The sequence below is a fragment of the Oncorhynchus kisutch genome, linkage group LG25 (assembly GCF_002021735.2).
Source record: "Oncorhynchus kisutch isolate 150728-3 linkage group LG25, Okis_V2, whole genome shotgun sequence".
NCBI classification, from domain to species: domain Eukaryota; kingdom Metazoa; phylum Chordata; class Actinopteri; order Salmoniformes; family Salmonidae; genus Oncorhynchus; species Oncorhynchus kisutch.
In genome coordinates, this window is record NC_034198.2 from 4,712,098 (window position 1) to 4,738,960 (window position 26,863).

At 34.2% G+C, this 26,863-nt stretch overlaps 1 protein-coding gene across 1 annotated transcript; it reads left to right on the forward strand.

Annotated features, from left to right (window-relative positions):
- The first annotated feature begins 4,489 nt into the window (after positions 1–4,489).
- Positions 4,490–26,567, forward strand: LOC109875688 (integrin alpha-3-like). The gene is made up of 6 exons (XM_020468101.1): positions 4,490–4,501; positions 4,592–4,768; positions 25,065–25,178; positions 25,288–25,377; positions 25,533–25,658; positions 26,481–26,567. Exons 1-6 carry the CDS (start codon positions 4,490–4,492, stop codon positions 26,565–26,567), a joined length of 606 nt encoding a protein of 201 aa, XP_020323690.1.
- The last annotated feature ends 296 nt before the right edge of the window (positions 26,568–26,863 follow it).

Sequence of the window (26,863 nt, forward strand, 5' to 3'; positions counted from 1 at the left end):
ATATTTCAAACTTTTTTAACAAATCAAAAACTGAAAAATTGGGCGTGCAAAATTATTCAGCCCCCTTGAGTTAATACTTTGTAGCGCCACCTTTTGCTGCGATTACAGCTGTAAGTCGCTTGGGGTATGTCTCTATCAGTTTTGCACGTGCCCCATTCCGCAGGTTCAGGGTTAAAGGGCGGGTTAATCCATGGTTTTCATCTGAGCTGTCTTGTATTATTCACGACCGTAATCCAGTCTGGGCTAAAGCAAAGAAATCATGTTCTGATGCTGATTGTCTTATTTTTAGGCAGTTACGAAACAAGTGTTATTTTCTTCTCAGGAAGGCCAAGTCAGAATATTTCATGTCTGTTACCATTGATAACCTGAATGACTCTAGAAAGTTTTGAAAGGCTATTAAGTATACACTACCATTCAAAGGTTTGGGGTCACTTAAAACATAAATGAAATTAGTTGCAAAATGAATAGGAAATATAGTAAAGACGTTTACAAGGTTATAAATAATTATTTTAAATTGAAATAATAATTGTGTCGTTGCTTTCGTCAAAGAATCCTCCATTTGCAGCAATTTCAGCCTTGCAGACCTTTGGCATTCTAGTTGTCAAATTTGTTGAGGTAATCTGAAGAGATTTCACCCCATGCTTCCTGAAGCACCTCCCACAAGTTGGATTGGCTTGATGGGCACTTCTTGCATACCATACGGTCAAGCTGCTCCCACAACAGCTCAATAGGGTTGAGATCCAATGACTGTGTTGGCCACTCCATTATAGACAGACTACCAGCTGACTACTTCTTCCCTAAATAGTTCTTGCATAGTTTGGAGCTGTGCTTTGGGTCATTGTCCTGTTGTAGGAGGAAATCGGCTCCATTTAAGCGCTGTCCACAGGATATGACATGGCATTGCAAAATGGAGTGAAAGCATTCCTTTTTCAAGATCCCACTTTACCCTGTACAAATCTCCCACTTTACTACCACCAAAGCACCACCAGACCATCACATTGCCTCCATCATGCTTGACAGATAGCATCAAGCACTCCTCCAGCATCTTTTCATTTTTTCTGCGTCTCGCGAATGTTCTTCTTTGTGATCCGAACACCTCAAACTTAGATTTCTCTGTCCATAACACTTTTTTCCAGTCTTCGTCTGTCTGTCCAGTGTCTGTGTTCTTTTGCCCATCTTAATATTTTATTTTATTTTACAGTCTGAGATATGGCTTTTTCTTTGCAACTCTGCCTAGAAGGCCAGCATCCTGGAGTCGCCTCTTCACTGTTGACGTTGAGACTGGTGTTTTGCGGGGACTATTTAATGAAGCTGCCACTGGAGGACTTGTGAGGCGTCTGTTTCTCGCCTATGTAGATATTCCATAAAAAATCTGCCGTTTCCACAGACAATAGTCATTTACAACATTAATACACCGTATTTCTCAATTTTATGTTATTTTAATGGACAATTTTTTTTGCTTTTCTTTCAAAAATATTTCTAAGTGACCCCAAACTTTTGAACTGTAGTGTATGTCAGGTAACAGTCATGTTAATGAATTGAAGGACTTTGTTGCTGCATATGACAAAACTGAATTGTTTCAATGAGCACTTTGTAGGCTGTTTGATTCTGTTTGATTCAGTGTCCTTTGTCTCTGTAAAATCCTGTGTGGATGAACCAGTGAGAGCTGTTCAAACATTTAGCTTTTTGCCATTCTCAGTGCAGGAGGTGCATAATAATGTCACATTCTGACCTTTATGTCCTTTGTTTTGTCGTTATTTAGTATGGTCAGGGCGTGAGTAGGGGTGGGCAGTCTATGTTTGTTTATTTCTATGTTTCGGCCTAGTATGGTTCTCAATCAGAGGCAGGTGTCGTTAGTTGTATTCATAGTGTTCAGTTTATGTTTTTAAATAAACAACCATGGACACTTACCACGCTGCGCATTGGTCCTCCGATCCTTCTCGCTTCTCCTCCTCAGACGAAGAGGAGGAGGAAAACCCTTACAAATAAAGCCCTGAAATGCTTATATCAGAGAAAGCCTGCAGGTCCTGATCATCTTGATCCCTACTTTTTAAAACTGGGAGCTGATTTCATAGCTGAACTACGTACATATCTGTTCAATCTAACCCTGGAATGTAATGAAATCCCAAGGACCTGGAAATCAGCATTTGTCTTACCACTTTTAAAAGGGGGAGATACAACTCTTTTAAACAATTATAGGCCTATCTCAAAGCTGTCACCCCTGGCGGAAAATACTTGAAACCCTTGTTAGAGAACAGTTAAAATAATTTGTTATATACTAACTCTATTTTATCAATGTACCAATCGGGTTTCAGGAAGAAGCATAGCACAATTACAGCAGCCATGGAGGTTTTAAAGGATATCACTGAAGCCCTTGATTTAAAAAAAACAGCACTGTGTCTCACTTTTTATTGACCTCTCTATTGTTTTTGATACAGTTGATCATGCTGTACTGAGGTAAAGATTGTCGAGTGTAGGTCTTTCGGCTCATGCAGTTGCATGGTTTGCTAATTATCTGTCTGATAGAACTCAGTGCACTCAATTTGATGGGCTTATGTCTGTTAAATTGTCTGTCTGTAATTGGTGTGCCCCAGGGCTCTGTACTTGGTCTCGTCTCATTCAGTATTTATATAAATAATTTAGACAAAAATATGCAAAATGCGCAACTTCACTTTTATGCTGATGATATTGTTATATATTGTTGTGCCTCATCTCTCACAAAAGCTTTCCAGATTTGCAAATGGCTTTTTATACTGTTCAACATACTTTATGTCAATTAAAGCTTATCCTCAGTGCTGACAAAACTAATGGTGTTTTCTAAAGCAAGAAATAGACCTCTTAACCTTTCACCCATTACTACCTGTCAGGGCAAGGAGATTAAGGCTGTAACCTCATATAAATATCTTGGAATTTTAAATGATGACGGCCTCTCTTTTCAATTGCATATTCAACAACTTACAAAAAAGTTTAAGCTGAAGTTGGGGTTTTATTTTATGAATAAGGCCTGTTTTTCTTTTGAAGCCAGAAGGAGGCTTGTATATCAGCTACATTTATGCCTTTACTAGACTATGGGGATATTTTATATATGAATGCTTCCGCTCAGTGTTTGAGATCAATTGACATCCTTTACCATGGCACCTTGAGATGTATTTTAAACTGTAAAACCCTTACGCACCACTACACTTTGTATACCAGGGTTGGCTGGCCTTCTCTAGTAACTCGTAGGCTCAGTCACTGGTATACTTTTATTTACAAAGCCAGTTTGGGTTTACTACCTTTTTATTTGGGCATTTTTATTGTTCAGAAATGTGGTGGGTACTCTCCTCGTTCGCAGAACTTTCTCCTGCTAACTTGCTAACTGTTCCAAATGTCCGAACTGAATTTGGTAAAAGGGCTTTTATGTACTCTGCACCATCGGCTTGGAACGCCTTACAAAATACTTTTAAACTCGAAGAAGTTCATCATTGATGAATGATTTTGAGGCTGATTTCTTGACCTGTCAATGTTTTCAATTTGCTGTTTAATGACTTTGTTATACTCCTGTGATTTCTATGGTTTTTACTAGATTACTTGTAGTTTTTCATGTTGTCTGTCTTTAATTGTGTAATGACTTCCATGAATTTGAAACAAAAGCTTGAGGAGCCTGGGGATCGGACTCCAGAGCACTTTATTTCAGATTTGTGTGAATGAGGTGGTTGGCTTTCAACACTTATCAGTTGGTTTGTGCAGGCTGAAGTATGGTGCTTTCGGATGCTATCAGACACTTTAACATTTGTAACAAGCATGGCAACATGCATTTGTTGCTACGCCTCTGTAATTACAGACTGCAATTACCACCAGCTACATGTTGTTAGTACAGTGTAACTATGAATTATTACAATTTAATTACGATACTTATTACAGTGTACTTACATACTGTATGTAATTACAATGTAATAAGGACCCCTTAAAATGAAGCATTGGCATCTCTTCTCTATGTCTTCTACAGTTTGACCACCAAGCCATGCTCAACATCTCCATCTCCTCCACTCTCATACTCTGGCGTGCGTTCCCAGGTACATCCACCAGAGAGTGACAAAGGGTTGGGTGAAGTCTTCCAATTGACAGGTCCATTGACTTTAATTGCTCTGTCAACTATGTTCTGTACATACAGGTAATAGTGTCATAATACCAACTGATATTTACTCCTGAGGTGTTGAACTGTTGCACCCTCTATAACCACTGTGGTTATTACTAGACCCTGCTGCTCATCTAAGAAAGTTTGAACGTCTTGAAGAACGATCTGGCATAAATGGCCATGTACTTTTTTAATCTCCAGAAGAGGACTGGCCACCCCTCGGAGCCTGGTTCCTCTCTAGGTTTCTTCCTAGCTACACTGCTTTTTCTTGTGATTTTGTGGGGGAAGAGACCCAAATATACTGGATCACATTACAGAACATTTAGATATGAATGATTTATGTAGAATAGACATGCTTTGTAGTCACACAGAATGAGGAATCCTGTAAGCTCTGTATACATTGTCATATCTATATCTGTTCTGTTGCCATGTGTTTTTCCTGTGGTGGCTGTGACACCATCGTTCTACCACCAGGTGCCAGTGGAGGGAGAGCCTCTGGGTGTGCTGGGGACCCTGGCCATGGAGTTTGAGTGGCCCCACGAGGTGACCAATGGGAAGTGGCTTCTCTACCTGACTGAGATCGTCACCAAAGGAACAACTGAGACACACTGTGTCCCTCCAGGGGACATTGTCAATCTGCTCTACCTCACGGTGAGTTACGAGTCTATAGAGGCCACAGAAACAGGTGCTAATTTCTAGTGACTTTTGAGAAAAGGACACAGACAAATCTTAACATACAAATTGGAAAATGTACAAGGTTAAGGGGGCTTTGCAGAGGGGCACTTACTCTGGTACAGTCTAATCAGTCTTTGGGCCATGGCCATTCATACTGTACTGAATACCAGTCTGACTGTTAATGTGGATATATTCAATTAAACAACCATTTTGTACTCTTTCTCTGCCCCTGCCAGGTTGTTACTAATGCTGCTCTGCATAATATATGGTTTTAAACATAATGTCATATTTTCAACTTATAATACAGTTATTATACTGTAATAATAACCATCAACACGCACAGTTCAAAACATAATACAGTTATTATACTGTAATAATAACCATCAACACGCACAGTTCAAAACATAATACAGTTATTATACTGTAATAATAACCATCAACACGCACAGTTCAAAACATAATACAGTTATTATACTGTAATAATAACCATCAGCACGCACAGTTCAAAACATAATACAGTTATTATACTGTAATAATAACCATCAACACGCACAGTTCAAAACATAATACAGTTATTATACTGTAATAATAACCATCAACACGCACAGTTCAAAACATAATACAGTTATTATACTGTAATAATAACCATCAACACGCACAGTTCAAAACATAATACAGTTATTATACTGTAATAATAACCATCAACACGCACAGTTCAAAACACAATACAGTTATTATACTGTAATAATAACCATCAACACGCACAGTTCAAAACATAATACAGTTATTATACTGTAATAATAACCATCAACACGCACAGTTCAAAACATAATACAGTTATTATACTGTAATAATAACCATCAACACGCACAGTTCAAAACATAATACAGTTATTATACTGTAATAATAACCATCAACACGCACAGTTCAAAACATAATACAGTTATTATACTGTAATAATAACCATCAACACGCACAGTTCAAAACATAATACAGTTATTATACTGTAATAATAACCATCAACACGCACAGTTCAAAACATAATACAGTTATTATACTGTAATAATAACCATCAACACGCACAGTTCAAAACATAATACAGTTATTATACTGTAATAATAACCATCAACACGCACAGTTCAAAACATAATACAGTTATTATACTGTAATAATAACCATCAACACGCACAGTTCAAAACATAATACAGTTATTATACTGTAATAATAACCATCAACACGCACAGTTCAAAACATAATACAGTTATTATACTGTAATAATAACCATCAACACGCACAGTTCAAAACATAATACAGTTATTATACTGTAATAATAACCATCAACACGCACAGTTCAAAACATAATACAGTTATTATACTGCAATAATAACCATCAACACGCACAGTTCAAAACATAATACAGTTATTATACTGTAATAATAACCATCAACACGCACAGTTCAAAACATAATACAGTTATTATACTGTAATAATAACCATCAACACGCACAGTTCAAAACATAATACAGTTATTATACTGTAATAATAACCATCAACACGCACAGTTCAAAACATAATACTGTTATTTACCTGTAATAATAACCATCAACACGCACAGTTCAAAACATAATACAGTTATTATACTGTAATAATAACCATCAACACGCACAGTTCAAAACATAATACAGTTATTATACTGTAATAATAACCATCAACACGCACAGTTCAAAACATAATACCGTTATTATACTGTAATAATAACCATCAACACGCACAGTTCAAAACATAATACAGTTATTATACTGTAATAATAACCATCAACACGCACAGTTCAAAACATAATACAGTTATTATACTGTAATAATAACCATCAACACGCACAGTTCAAAACATAATACAGTTATTATACTGTAATAATAACCATCAACACGCACAGTTCAAAACATAATACAGTTATTATACTGTAATAATAACCATCAACACGCACAGTTCAAAGCATAATACAGTTATTATACTGTAATAATAACCATCAACACGCACAGTTCAAAGCATAATACAGTTATTATACTGTAATAATAACCATCAACACGCACAGTTCAAAGCATAATACAGTTATTATACTGTAATAATAACCATCAACACGCACAGTTCAAAACATAATACAGTTATTATACTGTAATAATAACCATCAACACGCACAGTTCAAAACATAATACAGTTATTATACTGTAATAAAAACCATCAACACGCACAGTTCAAAACATAATACAGTTATTATACTGTAATAATAACCATCAACACGCACAGTTCAAAACATAATACAGTTATTATACTGTAATAATAACCATCAACACGCACAGTTCAAAACATAATACAGTTATTATACTGTAATAATAACCATCAACACGCACAGTTCAAAACATAATACAGTTATTATACTGTAATAATAACCATCAACACGCACAGTTCAAAACATAATACAGTAATTATACTGTAATAATAACCATCAACACGCACAGTTCAAAACATAATACAGTTATTATACTGTAATAATAACCATCAACACGCACAGTTCAAAACATAATACAGTTATTATACTGTAATAATAACCATCAACACGCACAGTTCAAAGCATAATACAGTTATTATACTGTAATAATAACCATCAACACGCACAGTTCAAAACATAATACAGTTATTATACTGTAATAATAACCATCAACACGCACAGTTCAAAACATAATACAGTTATTATACTGTAATAATAACCATCAACACGCACAGTTCAAAACATACTACAGTTATTATACTGTAATAATAACCATCAACACGCACAGTTCAAAGCATAATACAGTTATTATACTGTAATAATAACCATCAACACGCACAGTTCAAAACATAATACAGTTATTATACTGTAATAATAACCATCAACACGCACAGTTCAAAACATAATACAGTTATTATACTGTAATAATAACCATCAACACGCACAGTTCAAAACATAATACAGTTATTATACTGTAATAATAACCATCAACACGCACAGTTCAAAACATAATACAGTTATTATACTGTAATAATAACCATCAACACGCACAGTTCAAAACATAATACAGTTATTATACTGTAATAATAACCATCAACACGCACAGTTCAAAACATAATACAGTTATTATACTGTAATAATAACCATCAGCACGCACAGTTCAAAACATAATACAGTTATTATACTGTAATAATAACCATCAACACGCACAGTTCAAAACATAATGCAGTTATTATACTGTAATAATAACCATCAACACGCACAGTTCAAAACATAATACAGTTATTATACTGTAATAATAACCATCAACACGCACAGTTCAAAACATAATACAGTTATTATACTGTAATAATAACCATCAACACGCACAGTTCAAAACATAATACAGTTATTATACTGTAATAATAACCATCAACACGCACAGTTCAAAACATAATACAGTTATTATACTGTAATAATAACCATCAACACGCACAGTTCAAAACATAATACAGTTATTTACCTGTAATAATAACCATCAACACGCACAGTTCAAAACATAATACAGTTATTATACTGTAATAATAACCATCAACACGCACAGTTCAAAACATAATACAGTTATTATACTGTAATAATAACCATCAACACGCACAGTTCAAAACATAATACAGTTATTATACTGTAATAATAACCATCAACACGCACAGTTCAAAACATAATACAGTTATTATACTGTAATAATAACCATCAACACGCACAGTTCAAAACATAATACAGTTATTATACTGTAATAATAACCATCAACACGCACAGTTCAAAACACAATACAGTTATTATACTGTAATAATAACCATCAACACGCACAGTTCAAAACACAATACAGTTATTATACTGTAATAATAACCATCAACACGCACAGTTCAAAACACAATACAGTTATTATACTGTAATAATAACCATCAACACGCACAGTTCAAAGCATAATACAGTTATTATACTGTAATAATAACCATCAACACGCACAGTTCAAAACATAATACAGTTATTATACTGTAATAATAACCATCAACACGCACAGTTCAAAACATAATACAGTTATTATACTGTAATAAAAACCATCAACACGCACAGTTCAAAACATAATACAGTTATTATACTGTAATAATAACCATCAACACGCACAGTTCAAAACATAATACAGTTATTATACTGTAATAATAACCATCAACACGCACAGTTCAAAACATAATACAGTTATTATACTGTAATAATAACCATCAACACGCACAGTTCAAAACATAATACAGTTATTATACTGTAATAATAACCATCAACACGCACAGTTCAAAACATAATACAGTTATTATACTGTAATAATAACCATCAACACGCACAGTTCAAAGCATAATACAGTTATTATACTGTAATAATAACCATCAACACGCACAGTTCAAAGCATAATACAGTTATTATACTGTAATAATAACCATCAACACGCACAGTTCAAAGCATAATACAGTTATTATACTGTAATAATAACCATCAACACGCACAGTTCAAAGCATAATACAGTTATTATACTGTAATAATAACCATCAACACGCACAGTTCAAAGCATAATACAGTTATTATACTGTAATAATAACCATCAACACGCACAGTTCAAAACAGAATACAGTTATTATACTGTAATAATAACCATCAACACGCACAGTTCAAACATAATACAGTTATTATACTGTAATAATAACCATCAACACGCACAGTTCAAAACATAATACAGTTATTATACTGTAATAATAACCATCAACACGCACAGTTCAAAACATAATACAGTTATTATACTGTAATAATAACCATCAACACGCACAGTTCAAAACATAATACAGTTATTATACTGTAATAATAACCATCAACACGCACAGTTCAAAACATAATACAGTTATTATACTGTAATAATAACCATCAGCACGCACAGTTCAAAACATAATACAGTTATTATACTGTAATAATAACCATCAACACGCACAGTTCAAAACATAATACAGTTATTATACTGTAATAATAACCATCAACACGCACAGTTCAAAACATAATACAGTTATTATACTGTAATAATAACCATCAACACGCACAGTTCAAAACATAATACAGTTATTATACTGTAATAATAACCATCAACACGCACAGTTCAAAACATAATACAGTTATTATACTGTAATAATAACCATCAACACGCACAGTTCAAAACATAATACAGTTATTATACTGTAATAATAACCATCAACACGCACAGTTCAAAACATAATACAGTTATTTACCTGTAATAATAACCATCAACACGCACAGTTCAAAACATAATACAGTTATTATACTGTAATAATAACCATCAACACGCACAGTTCAAAACATAATACAGTTATTATACTGTAATAATAACCATCAACACGCACAGTTCAAAACATAATACAGTTATTATACTGTAATAATAACCATCAACACGCACAGTTCAAAACATAATACAGTTATTATACTGTAATAATAACCATCAACACGCACAGTTCAAAACACAATACAGTTATTATACTGTAATAATAACCATCAACACGCACAGTTCAAAACACAATACAGTTATTATACTGTAATAATAACCATCAACACGCACAGTTCAAAACACAATACAGTTATTATACTGTAATAATAACCATCAACACGCACAGTTCAAAACACAATACAGTTATTATACTGTAATAATAACCATCAACACGCACAGTTCAAAACATAATACAGTTATTATACTGTAATAATAACCATCAACACGCACAGTTCAAAGCATAATACAGTTATTATACTGTAATAATAACCATCAACACGCACAGTTCAAAGCATAATACAGTTATTATACTGTAATAATAACCATCAACACGCACAGTTCAAAACATAATACAGTTATTATACTGTAATAATAACCATCAACACGCACAGTTAAAAACATAATACAGTTATTATACTGTAATAATAACCATCAACACGCACAGTTCAAAACATAATACAGTTATTATACTGTAATAATAACCATCAACACGCACAGTTCAAAACATAATACAGTTATTATACTGTAATAATAACCATCAACACGCACAGTTCAAAACATAATACAGTTATTATACTGTAATAATAACCATCAACACGCACAGTTCAAAACATAATACAGTTATTATACTATAATAATAACCATCAACACGCACAGTTCAAAACATAATACAGTTATTATACTGTAATAATAACCATCAACACGCACAGTTCAAAACACAATACAGTTATTATACTGTAATAATAACCATCAACACGCACAGTTCAAAACACAATACAGTTATTATACTGTAATAATAACCATCAACACGCACAGTTCAAAACATAATACAGTTATTATACTGTAATAATAACCATCAACACGCACAGTTCAAAACATAATACAGTTATTATACTGTAATAAAAACCATCAACACGCACAGTTCAAAACATAACAGTTATTATACTGTAATAATAACCATCAACACGCACAGTTCAAAACATAATACAGTTATTATACTGTAATAATAACCATCAACACGCACAGTTCAAAACATAATACAGTTATTATACTGTAATAATAACCATCAACACGCACAGTTCAAAACATAATACACTTATTATACTGTAATAATAACCATCAACACGCACAGTTAAAAACATAATACAGTTATTATACTGTAATAATAACCATCAACACGCACAGTTCAAAACATAATACAGTTATTATACTGTAATAATAACCATCAACACGCACAGTTCAAAGCATAATACAGTTATTATACTGTAATAATAACCATCAACACGCACAGTTCAAAACATAATACAGTTATTATACTGTAATAATAACCATCAACACGCACAGTTCAAAACATAATACAGTTATTATACTGTAATAATAACCATCAACACGCACAGTTCAAAACATAATACAGTTATTATACTGTAATAATAACCATCAACACGCACAGTTCAAAACATAATACAGTTATTATACTGTAATAATAACCATCAACACGCACAGTTCAAAACATAATACAGTTATTATACTGTAATAATAACCATCAACACGCACAGTTCAAAACATAATACAGTTATTATACTGTAATAATAACCATCAACACGCACAGTTCAAAACATAATACAGTTATTATACTGTAATAATAACCATCAACACGCACAGTTCAAAACATAATACCGTTATTATACTGTAATAATAACCATCAACACGCACAGTTCAAAACATAATACCGTTATTATACTGTAATAATAACCATCAACACGCACAGTTCAAAACATAATACCGTTATTATACTGTAATAATAACCATCAACACGCACAGTTCAAAACATAATACAGTTATTATACTGTAATAATAACCATCAACACGCACAGTTCAAAACACAATACAGTTATTATACTGTAATAATAACCATCAACACGCACAGTTCAAAACACAATACAGTTATTATACTGTAATAATAACCATCAACACGCACAGTTCAAAACACAATACAGTTATTATACTGTAATAATAACCATCAACACGCACAGTTCAAAACATAATACAGTTATTATACTGTAATAATAACCATCAACACGCACAGTTCAAAACATAATACAGTTATTATACTGTAATAATAACCATCAACACGCACAGTTCAAAGCATAATACAGTTATTATACTGTAATAATAACCATCAACACGCACAGTTCAAAACATAATACAGTTATTATACTGTAATAATAACCATCAACACGCACAGTTCAAAACATAATACAGTTATTATACTGTAATAATAACCATCAACACGCACAGTTCAAAACATAATACAGTTATTATACTGTAATAATAACCATCAACACGCACAGTTCAAAACATAATACAGTTATTATACTGTAATAATAACCATCAACACGCACAGTTCAAAACATAATACAGTTATTATACTGTAATAATAACCATCAACACGCACAGTTCAAAACACAATACAGTTATTATACTGTAATAATAACCATCAACACGCACAGTTCAAAACACAATACAGTTATTATACTGTAATAATAACCATCAACACGCACAGTTCAAAACATAATACAGTTATTATACTGTAATAATAACCATCAACACGCACAGTTCAAAACATAATACAGTTATTATACTGTAATAATAACCATCAACACGCACAGTTCAAAACATAATACAGTTATTATACTGTAATAATAACCATCAACACGCACAGTTCAAAACATAATACAGTTATTATACTGTAATAATAACCATCAACACGCACAGTTCAAAGCATAATACAGTTATTATACTGTAATAATAACCATCAACACGCACAGTTCAAAGCATAATACAGTTATTATACTGTAATAATAACCATCAACACGCACAGTTCAAAGCATAATACAGTTATTATACTGTAATAATAACCATCAACACGCACAGTTCAAAGCATAATACAGTTATTATACTGTAATAATAACCATCAACACGCACAGTTCAAAGCATAATACAGTTATTATACTGTAATAATAACCATCAACACGCACAGTTCAAAACATAATACAGTTATTATACTGTAATAATAACCATCAACACGCACAGTTCAAAACATAATACAGTTATTATACTGTAATAATAACCATCAACACGCACAGTTCAAAACATAACAGTTATTATACTGTAATAATAACCATCAACACGCACAGTTCAAAACATAATACAGTTATTATACTGTAATAATAACCATCAACACGCACAGTTCAAAACATAATACAGTTATTATACTGTAATAATAACCATCAACACGCACAGTTCAAAGCATAATACAGTTATTATACTGTAATAATAACCATCAACACGCACAGTTCAAAGCATAATACAGTTATTATACTGTAATAATAACCATCAACACGCACAGTTCAAAGCATAATACAGTTATTATACTGTAATAATAACCATCAACACGCACAGTTCAAAACATAATACAGTTATTATACTGTAATAATAACCATCAACACGCACAGTTCAAAACATAATACAGTTATTATACTGTAATAATAACCATCAACACGCACAGTTCAAAACATAATACAGTTATTATACTGTAATAATAACCATCAACACGCACAGTTCAAAACATAATACAGTTATTATACTGTAATAATAACCATCAACACGCACAGTTCAAAACATAATACAGTTATTATACTGTAATAATAACCATCAACACGCACAGTTCAAAACATAATACAGTTATTATACTGTAATAATAACCATCAACACGCACAGTTCAAAACATAATACAGTTATTTACCTGTAATAATAACCATCAACACGCACAGTTCAAAACATAATACAGTTATTATACTGTAATAAAAACCATCAACACGCACAGTTCAAAACATAATACAGTTATTATACTGTAATAATAACCATCAACACGCACAGTTCAAAACATAATACAGTTATTATACTGTAATAATAACCATCAACACGCACAGTTCAAAACATAATACAGTTATTATACTGTAATAATAACCATCAACACGCACAGTTCAAAACATAATACAGTTATTATACTGTAATAATAACCATCAACACGCACAGTTCAAAACATAATACAGTTATTATACTGTAATAATAACCATCAACACGCACAGTTCAAAACATAATACAGTTATTATACTGTAATAATAACCATCAACACGCACAGTTCAAAACACAATACAGTTATTATACTGTAATAATAACCATCAACACGCACAGTTCAAAACACAATACAGTTATTATACTGTAATAATAACCATCAACACGCACAGGTCAAAACACAATACAGTTATTATACTGTAATAATAACCATCAACACGCACAGTTCAAAACATAATACAGTTATTATACTGTAATAATAACCATCAACACGCACAGTTCAAAACATAATACAGTTATTATACTGTAATAATAACCATCAACACGCACAGTTCAAAGCATAATACAGTTATTATACTGTAATAATAACCATCAACACGCACAGTTCAAAACATAATACAGTTATTATACTGTAATAATAACCATCAACACGCACAGTTCAAAACATAATACAGTTATTATACTGTAATAATAACCATCAACACGCACAGTTCAAAACATAATACAGTTATTATACTGTAATAATAACCATCAACACGCACAGTTCAAAACATAATACAGTTATTATACTGTAATAATAACCATCAACACGCACAGTTCAAAACATAATACAGTTATTATACTGTAATAATAACCATCAACACGCACAGTTCAAAACATAATACAGTTATTATACTGTAATAATAACCATCAACACGCACAGTTCAAAACATAATACAGTTATTATACTGTAATAATAACCATCAACACGCACAGTTCAAAACATAATACAGTTATTATACTGTAATAATAACCATCAACACGCACAGTTCAAAACATAATACAGTTATTATACTGTAATAATAACCATCAACACGCACAGTTCAAAACATAATACAGTTATTATACTGTAATAATAACCATCAACACGCACAGTTCAAAACATAATACCGTTATTATACTGTAATAATAACCATCAGCACGCACAGTTCAAAACATAATACAGTTATTATACTGTAATAATAACCATCAACACGCACAGTTCAAAACATAATACAGTTATTATACTGTAATAATAACCATCAACACGCACAGTTCAAAACATAATACAGTTATTATACTGTAATAATAACCATCAGCACGCACAGTTCAAAACATAATACAGTTATTATACTGTAATAATAACCATCAACACGCACAGTTCAAAACATAATACAGTTATTATACTGTAATAATAACCATCAACACGCACAGTTCAAAACATAATACAGTTATTATACTGTAATAATAACCATCAACACGCACAGTTCAAAACATAATACAGTTATTATACTGTAATAATAACCATCAACACGCACAGTTCAAAACATAATACAGTTATTATACTGTAATAATAACCATCAACATGCACAGTTCAAAACATAATACAGTTATTATACTGTAATAATAACCATCAACACGCACAGTTCAAAACATAATACAGTTATTATACTGTAATAATAACCATCAACACGCACAGTTCAAAACATAATACAGTTATTATACTGTAATAATAACCATCAACACGCACAGTTCAAAACATAATACAGTTATTATACAGTAATAATAACCATCAACACGCACAGTTCAAAACATAATACCGTTATTATACTGTAATAATAACCATCAGCACGCACAGTTCAAAACATAATACAGTTATTATACTGTAATAATAACCATCAACACGCACAGTTCAAAACATAATACAGTTATTATACTGTAATAATAACCATCAACACGCACAGTTCAAAACATAATACAGTTATTATACTGTAATAATAACCATCAGCACGCACAGTTCAAAACATAATACAGTTATTATACTGTAATAATAACCATCAACACGCACAGTTCAAAACATAATACAGTTATTATACTGTAATAATAACCATCAACACGCACAGTTCAAAACATAATACAGTTATTATACTGTAATAATAACCATCAGCACGCACAGTTCAAAACATAATACAGTTATTATACTGTAATAATAACCATCAGCACGCACAGTTCAAAACAAAATACAGTTATTATACTGTAATAATAACCATCAACACGCACAGTTCAAAACATAATACAGTTATTATACTGTAATAATAACCATCAACACGCACAGTTCAAAACATAATACAGTTATTATACTGTAATAATAACCATCAACACGCACAGTTCAAAACAGAATACAGTTATTATACTGTAATAATAACCATCAACACGCACAGTTCAAAACAGAATACAGTTATTATACTGTAATAATAACCATCAACACGCACAGTTCAAAACATAATACAGTTATTATACTGTAATAATAACCATCAACACGCACAGTTCAAAACATAATACAGTTATTATACTGTAATAATAACCATCAACACGCACAGTTCAAAACATAATAAAGTTATTATACTGTAATAATAACCATCAACACGCACAGTTCAAAGCATAATACAGTTATTATACTGTAATAATAACCATCAACACGCACAGTTCAAAACATAATACAGTTATTATACTGTAATAATAACCATCAACACGCACAGTTCAAAACATAATACAGTTATTATACTGTAATAATAACCATCAACACGCACAGTTCAAAACATAATACAGTTATTATACTGTAATAATAACCATCAACACGCACAGTTCAAAACATAATACAGTTATTATACTGTAGTAATAACCATCAACACGCACAGTTCAAAACATAATACAGTTATTATACTGTAATAATAACCATCAACACGCACAGTTCAAAACATAATACAGTTATTATACTGTAATAATAACCATCAACACGCACAGTTCAAAACATAATACAGTTATTATACTGTAATAATAACCATCAACACGCACAGTTCAAAACATAATAAAGTTATTATACTGTAATAATAACCATCAACACGCACAGTTCAAAGCATAATACAGTTATTATACTGTAATAATAACCATCAACACGCACAGTTCAAAACATAATACAGTTATTATACTGTAATAATAACCATCAACACGCACAGTTCAAAACATAATACAGTTATTATACTGTAATAATAACCATCAACACGCACAGTTCAAAACATAATACAGTTATTATACTGTAATAATAACCATCAGCACGCACAGTTCAAAACATAATACAGTTATTATACTGTAATAATAACCATCAGCACGCACAGTTCAAAACAAAATACAGTTATTATACTGTAATAATAACCATCAACACGCACAGTTCAAAACATAATACAGTTATTATACTGTAATAATAACCATCAACACGCACAGTTCAAAACATAATACAGTTATTATACTGTAATAATAACCATCAACACGCACAGTTCAAAACAGAATACAGTTATTATACTGTAATAATAACCATCAACACGCACAGTTCAAAACAGAATACAGTTATTATACTGTAATAATAACCATCAACACGCACAGTTCAAAACATAATACAGTTATTATACTGTAATAATAACCATCAACACGGACAGTTCAAAACATAATACAGTTATTATACTGTAATAATAACCATCAACACGCACAGTTCAAAACATTATACAGTTATTATACTGTAATAATAACCATCAACACGCACAGTTCAAAACATTATACAGTTATTATACTGTAATGATAACCATCAACACGCACAGTTCAAAACATTATACAGTTATTATACTGTAATAATAACCATCAACACGCACAGTTCAAAACATTATACAGTTATTATACTGTAATAATAACCATCAACACGCACAGTTCAAAACATAATACAGTTATTATACTGTAATAATAACCATCAACACGCACAGTTCAAAACATAATACAGTTATTATACTGTAATAATAACCATCAACACGCACAGTTCAAAACATAATAAAGTTATTATACTGTAATAATAACCATCAACACGCACAGTTCAAAGCATAATACAGTTATTATACTGTAATAATAACCATCAACACGCACAGTTCAAAACATAATACAGTTATTATACTGTAATAATAACCATCAACACGCACAGTTCAAAACATAATACAGTTATTATACTGTAATAATAACCATCAACACGCACAGTTCAAAACATAATACAGTTATTATACTGTAATAATAACCATCAACACGCACAGTTCAAAACATAATACAGTTATTATACTGTAATAATAACCATCAGCACGCACAGTTCAAAACATAATACAGTTATTATACTGTAATAATAACCATCAACACGCACAGTTCAAAACATAATACAGTTATTATACTGTAATAATAACCATCAACACGCACAGTTCAAAACATAATACAGTTATTATACTGTAGTAATAACCATCAACACGCACAGTTCAAAACATAATACAGTTATTATACTGTAATAATAACCATCAACACGCACAGTTCAAAACATAATACAGTTATTATACTGTAATAATAACCATCAACACGCACAGTTCAAAACATAATACAGTTATTATACTGTAATAATAACCATCAACACGCACAGTTCAAAACATAATACAGTTATTATACTGTAATAATAACCATCAGCACGCACAGTTCAAAACATAATACAGTTATTATACTGTAATAATAACCATCAGCACGCACAGTTCAAAACATAATACAGTTATTATACTGTAATAATAACCATCAGCACGCACAGTTCAAAACATAATACAGTTATTATACTGTAATAATAACCATCAACACGCACAGTTCAAAACATAATACAGTTATTATACTGTAATAATAACCATCAACACGCACAGTTCAAAACATAATACAGTTATTATACTGTAATAATAACCATCAACACGCACAGTTCAAAACATAATACAGTTATTATACTGTAATAATAACCATCAACACGCACAGTTCAAAACATAATACAGTTATTATACTGTAATAATAACCATCAGCACGCACAGTTCAAAACATAATACAGTTATTATACTGTAATAATAACCATCAGCACGCACAGTTCAAAACAAAATACAGTTATTATACTGTAATAATAACCATCAACACGCACAGTTCAAAACATAATACAGTTATTATACTGTAATAATAACCATCAACACGCACAGTTCAAAACATAATACAGTTATTATACTGTAATAATAACCATCAACACGCACAGTTCAAAACAGAATACAGTTATTATACTGTAATAATAACCATCAACACGCACAGTTCAAAACAGAATACAGTTATTATACTGTAATAATAACCATCAACACGCACAGTTCAAAACATAATACAGTTATTATACTGTAATAATAACCATCAACACGGACAGTTCAAAACATAATACAGTTATTATACTGTAATAATAACCATCAACACGCACAGTTCAAAACATTATACAGTTATTATACTGTAATAATAACCATCAACACGCACAGTTCAAAACATTATACAGTTATTATACTGTAATGATAACCATCAACACGCACAGTTCAAAACATTATACAGTTATTATACTGTAATAATAACCATCAACACGCACAGTTCAAAACATTATACAGTTATTATACTGTAATAATAACCATCAACACGCACAGTTCAAAACATAATACAGTTATTATACTGTAATAATAACCATCAACACGCACAGTTCAAAACATAATACAGTTATTATACTGTAATAATAACCATCAACACGCACAGTTCAAAACATAATAAAGTTATTATACTGTAATAATAACCATCAACACGCACAGTTCAAAGCATAATACAGTTATTATACTGTAATAATAACCATCAACACGCACAGTTCAAAACATAATACAGTTATTATACTGTAATAATAACCATCAACACGCACAGTTCAAAACATAATACAGTTATTATACTGTAATAATAACCATCAACACGCACAGTTCAAAACATAATACAGTTATTATACTGTAATAATAACCATCAACACGCACAGTTCAAAACATTATACAGTTATTATACTGTAATAATAACCATCAACACGCACAGTTCAAAACATAATACAGTTATTATACTGTAATAATAACCATCAATTACATTATGTGAGCTAAACATAACAATAAAAAGGCTTCAAAGCCTCTCAACGGCCAATACATAGCATCAGCAATCCAGGGTTTCTACACATCATTGTTATAGAACAGTGTGCTGACTTTTTGATGACACTTTCCAAATTGTACAAACATACAGGGCATTTGGGAAGTATTCAGACCCCTTGACTTTTTCCACATTTTGCTACGTTACAGCCTTATTCTAAAAGGGATTAAAATATTTCCCCTCATCAATCTGCACACAATACCCCATAATGACAAAGCGAAAACAGGTTTTTAAGACATTTTTGTGTGCTTAGGGTTGCTGTCCTGTTGGAAGGTGAACCTTCACCTCAGTCTGACGTCCTGAGAACTCTAGAGCAGGTTTTCATCAAGGATCTCTCTGTACTTTGCTCCATACATCTTTCCCTCGATCCTGACTAGTCTCCCAGTCCCGTCTCCCAGTCTACCATAAAGGCCTGATTGGTGGTACTGCAGAGATGGTTGTTTCTTCTGGAAGGTTATTCCATCTCCACAGAGGAACTTTGGTGCTCTGTCAGAGTGACCATCGGATTCTTGGTCACCTCCCTGACCAAGGCCCTTCTCCCCCGATTGCTCAGTTTTGGCCGGGCGGCCAGCTCTAGGAAGAGTATTGGTGGTTATAAACTTCTTCCATTTAAGAATGATGGGGGCCACTGTGTTCTTGGAGACATTAAAAGCTGCAGACATTTTTTATACTCTTCCCCAGATCTGTGCCTCGACGCAATCCTGTCTCAGAGCTCTACGGACAATTCCTTCAACCTTATGGCTTGGTTTTTGCGTTGACATGGACTGTCAACTGTGGGACCTTATGTAGACAGTTATGTGCCTTTCCAAATCATGTCCAATCAATTGAATTTACCACAGGTGGACTCCAATCAAGTTGATGATCAATGGAAACAGGATGCAACTGAACTCAGTTTCAAGTCTCATAGCAAAGGGTCTGAATACTTATGTAAATAAGGTATTTACATTTTTTATTTGCAAAAATTCTAAAAAACCTGTTTTGGCTTTGTCATTATGAGGTATCGTGTGTAGATTGCAGAGGATTTTTTATTTATTTAATCCATTTTAGAATAAGGCCGTAATGTAACAAAATGTTGAAAAAGAGAAGGCGTCTACTTTCCGAATGCACCGTAGAGTGCAATGACTGTGCATGTTGTGGAAAAGGCGTGATGGCTGCTCATGTATCACCATGCATGCTACGTTGTGTCGAGCGTGGTGGAATGAAAACAGCCGCCCCCGCCCCATTCTGTGCGCCACGGAAAGGGGTACTTTCCTCCTCATGAAGTTAACACATGCAATACACCCTCTAGACTTAAGGTGCTATCAGTTCATCAGAGATCATATATGATCATTCAGATTCACACTATGACAGATCATCAGCCTATGCCTAACTTTATGGGCTTGGAGAGGCACTTCTTAATCTCTTACCTGTTGATTTGTGTCCTCTCTCCTTCTCTGCCTGTCTGACACAGCAAAAAATTACTAAACTAACAAATCTACATGTAAAGCTAACTAGCTATTAGCCAGGAGAAAGCTTATAGTTGCTCACGTTCATTCACATATCAAAGTTAATTCACATTCACAAACCTTTTACTTAAACATACTTTGTTGTTGCCAACAACAATTCCTTCCCCCAGTGCAGTGAGTAATGATGGTGGTGCTACACAGTGCTTTTTCCCCTGACTCACACACTGCCACACTGCTTGTAACAACCAAGAGTGAGAACAAAGCAGTCAGTGGGGGCGGGGGAAGGGACACATGTTCCAGCAGCGGAGGAACTAAAGGTCAAAATAAAGGTCCCTCAACTCATCTGGTGACTTCTCATGCAATGGTTTTATTTGATTTATCTAACATAATCTATGTTTACACCCACAGTTAATCACCAATATCTGGAATAAGGAATACTATTTGGAACAAAACACCCAATGAAACCAGACTTGGGCCTGACTCACAAGTCTAAAATAGGCTAAATATGAATTATGTCTGCACAAAGATAGACTGAAAAGGTCAATGATATTTTGGGAAGTTATGCAGGGGTTGTCTTTATTTCCATACCAGTAATTATGTGATGCAATGTTGTTGTCCCCCCCCCCTCCTCTCCTTTTGGTCTCTTCCTCTAATCACTTTTTCTCTCTTATTCCACCTCTCTTCCTCTCCTGTCTGTCTCTCTCTCTCCCCAGTTGTCCGAGAAAGTTCTGGGACACTGTAAAGTCCATGGAGAATAAGAACACCTCCTCTTCTACGGCTGGCCATGCTTTCCACCTGGCTACTCCTACCCCGGACAACAGCACTGCACCCCCAACAGCAACTCGCCCAAGCCTTCCCCATTTCTCCTTCTCCCAAATCCATTCAGCTGATGTTCTGAAATAGCTGCAAAATCTGGACCCCTACAAATCAGCCGGGCTAGACAATCTGGACCCTTTCTTTCTAAAATTATCTGCCGAAATTGTTGCCACCCCTATTACTAGCCTGTTCAACCTCTCTTTCGTGTCGTCTGAGATTCCCAAAGATTGGAAAGCAGCTGCGGTCATCCCCCTCTTCAAAGGGGGGGACACTCTTGACCCAAACTGCTACAGACCTATATCTATCCTATCGTGCCTTTCTAAGGTCTTCGAAAGCCAAGTCAACAAACAGATTACCGACCATTTCGAATCTCACCATACCTTCTCTGCTATGCAATCTGGTTTCAGAGCTGGTCATGGGTGCACCTCAGCCACGCTCAAGGTCCTAAACGATATCTTAACCGCCATCGATAAGAAACATTACTGTGCAGCCGTATTCATTGATCTGGCCAAGGCTTTCGACTCTGTCAATCACCACATCCTCATCGGCAGACTCGACAGCCTTGGTTTCTCAAATGATTGCCCGGCCTGGTTCACCAACTATTTCTCTGATAGAGTTCAGTGTGTCAAATCGGAGGGTCTGCTGTCCGGACCTCTGGCAGTCTCTATGGGGGTGCCACAGGGTTCAATTCTTGGACCGACTCTCTTCTCTGTATACATCAATGAGGTCGCTCTTGCTGCTGGTGAGTCCCTGATCCACCTCTACGCAGACGACACCATTCTGTATACTTCCGGCCCTTCTTTGGACACTGTGTTAACAACCCTCCAGGCAAGCTTCAATGCCATACAACTCTCCTCCTTCCGTGGCCTCCAATTGCTCTTAAATACAAGTAAAACTAAATGCATGCTCTTCAACCGATCGCTACCTGCACCTACCCGCCTGTCCAACATCACTACTCTGGACGGCTCTGACTTAGAATACGTGGACAACTACAAATACTTAGGTGTCTGGTTAGACTGTAAACTCTCCTTCCAGACCCATATCAAACATCTCCAAAGTTAAATCTAGAATTGGCTTCCTATTTCGCAACAAAGCATCCTTCACTCATGCTGCCAAACATACCCTTGTAAAACTGACCATCCTACCAATCCTCGACTTTGGCGATGTCATTTACAAAATAGCCTCCAATACCCTACTCAACAAATTGGATGCAGTCTATCACAGTGCAATCCGTTTTATCACCAAAGCCCCATATACTACCCACCATTGCGACCTGTACGCTCTCGTTGGCTGGCCCTCGCTTCATACTCGTCGCCAAACCCACTGGCTCCATGTCATCTACAAGACCCTGCTAGGTAAAGTCCCCCCTTATCTCAGCTCGCTGGTCACCATAGCATCTCCCACCTGTAGCACACGCTCCAGCAGGTATATCTCTCTAGTCACGCCCAAAACCAATTCTTTCTTTGGCCACCTCTCCTTCCAGTTCTCTGCTGCCAATGACTGGAACGAACTACAAAAATCTCTGAAACTGGAAACACTTATCTCCCTCACTAGCTTTAAGCACCAACTGTCAGAGCAGCTCACAGATTACTGCACCTGTACATAGCCCACCTATAATTTAGCCCAAACTACCTCTTTCCCAACTGTATTTAATTTTTATTTATTTATTTAATTTGCTCCTTTGCACCCCATTATTTTTATTTCTACTTTGCACATTCTTCCATTGCAAAACTACCATTCCAGTGTTTTACTTGCTATATTGTATTTACTTTGCCACCATGGCCTTTTTTGCCTTTACCTCCCTTCTCACCTCATTTGCTCACATTGTATATAGACTTGTTTATACTGTATTATTGACTGTATGTTTGATTTACTCCATGTGTAACTCTGTGTCGTTGTATCTGTCAAACTGCTTTGCTTTATCTTGGCCAGGTCGCAATTGTAAATGAGAACTTGTTCTCAACTTGCCTACCTGGTTAAATAAAGGTAAAATAAAATAAATAAATAAAAAACCATTAGTCCATAATCTATTAATTCTGATACTGAATATAACATAATATCTATACAGATGTATGGTCAATTAGAGGCTACAGACACAACGTTGGTGAGCTTTCACTTAATTCTTAGCTTGTCTGTGTTGTGAAGGAATGTTCAAAGTGGACGGCCCGCTGTGTGACGTTCACCTGTCCCTTGATCAACATGTCTACCTCTGCCAAGATCATTGTGAGGTCACGGGTCTGGAACAGCACTATGCTAGAGGTGAGAGGTCAGAGGTTAAAGCAATACTCTTGGACCAAAAGAGTCAAATTGCTAAGTTGTATTGCATCCAGTAGTGTCATGAACATAACTTGTTGCGTGTGTTTGGCAGGACTACAACAATGCTTTGAGGATCAAGGTTAGAGGTCAGGTCACACTGAAACTGGTGACAGACATCAAGATGGAAAGTGAGACCAGAGAGGTTAGTGCCTTGATGATAATGGTAGCTGATGATGATGATGATGATATGTAGACAAATGGTATGGATAATATGGATATTGATCATGCTATTCTTCTCCTCGCCTCTCTCTCTCTTTCACTCTCTCCATCCTCTTCCCTTTCATTTCCATCCTTCAGTTCATAGTAGACATTGACCCAGTCCTTGAAGAGGAGACACCTTGCGAGGTTCCCTTGTGGATCATCATTATTGCCGCGGTAGCAGGGATCCTACTGTTAGGAGTCATCAGTATCATACTATGGAAAGTGAGAACCATAAGGACTACTTTTTTATCAATACCTACTGTCTATACAGTTGTCTATACAGTTGGTTGGTTGTTTAGCAACAAAACCGACGGGTGGCAACTGTGGGGCAAAACAGACAGGGTTGGCTTAGAATGTTGACAACATGGAAATTATATTTTGTCTCCAATGTTTTTTGAAAACATGAATACATTTGCATAATGAGCACTTGTTGCCTCTCAAATATCTCGTTACAGTTGATAGTTACACAGCTAGCACATTTTCTCCATATTAGCATTGACATGAAAAAGACAAGAGGAAACGAGCCGAAACTAGCCATTTACGATTCCCAACATGGCAGTTTCTTGTCACTGTTGCTAGCCATCTGGCCATCCAGAATCACAACAACTCGTGGACTTCTGCCCCATTGTTTTGGTGATGTTGTCAGCTAACCCATCTCATCCTGTATTTGTATTCTTATTCTATATCATGTTTGAATGTATAACTGTTATGATATTGTATCTTGCATATTGCTTGCAATGCAACAGTATCCTGTCTCCCCCAATGTACCAAGGGAAAAAACATTTCTATGTAGCCTACTGTACATGTGTGAGTGCCTTTTCATATTGACTGTTTTTTTAATCAAATATGTTGTTGCACTGTACAGTGATACTCCATTACACTCAATTGCGCTAGCAGGCTAGTTTTAGCATGACACCACTATCAAATAACCTACAGTATGTATAAGTGCTGCCCCTTTAAAGACATTGGCACTAGCTCGCTACCGCTAGCTAGCCATTAGCTTCTCCATTTAGCTCCAGTAAACTGTATTGCATGGTCCCCCAGTGTGGTTTCTTCAGGAGGGCCAGCAGGCCAAGGCCCAGAAGGCTGAGAATAAGATCCTGCCCTCAGAGGCTGACTGAGGACTACTGAGACAGGAGAGGCCCCCACTGAGGGACCATGCAATACTTCTCTACGGCTCCTGGGTAATGGAGTCCTTTGGCCTCTGCGACTGGCAGCTTCGGGCACACTAGACGTAATGGCGTGTAGATTGTGGGATGTAGCTGGTTATAGGCAATTCATGTGTTGAAGGGGAATTGGGACTTCTCCTATACTATTTTTTTTCTTCACTGTCAATTCTAATGAGCTTTTATGTCACCCTTATTTTTTAGTCTGATAAATTGTACTTTGCCTAAATTTCTCCTTGTCTTTTCTACCTCATTTACTAA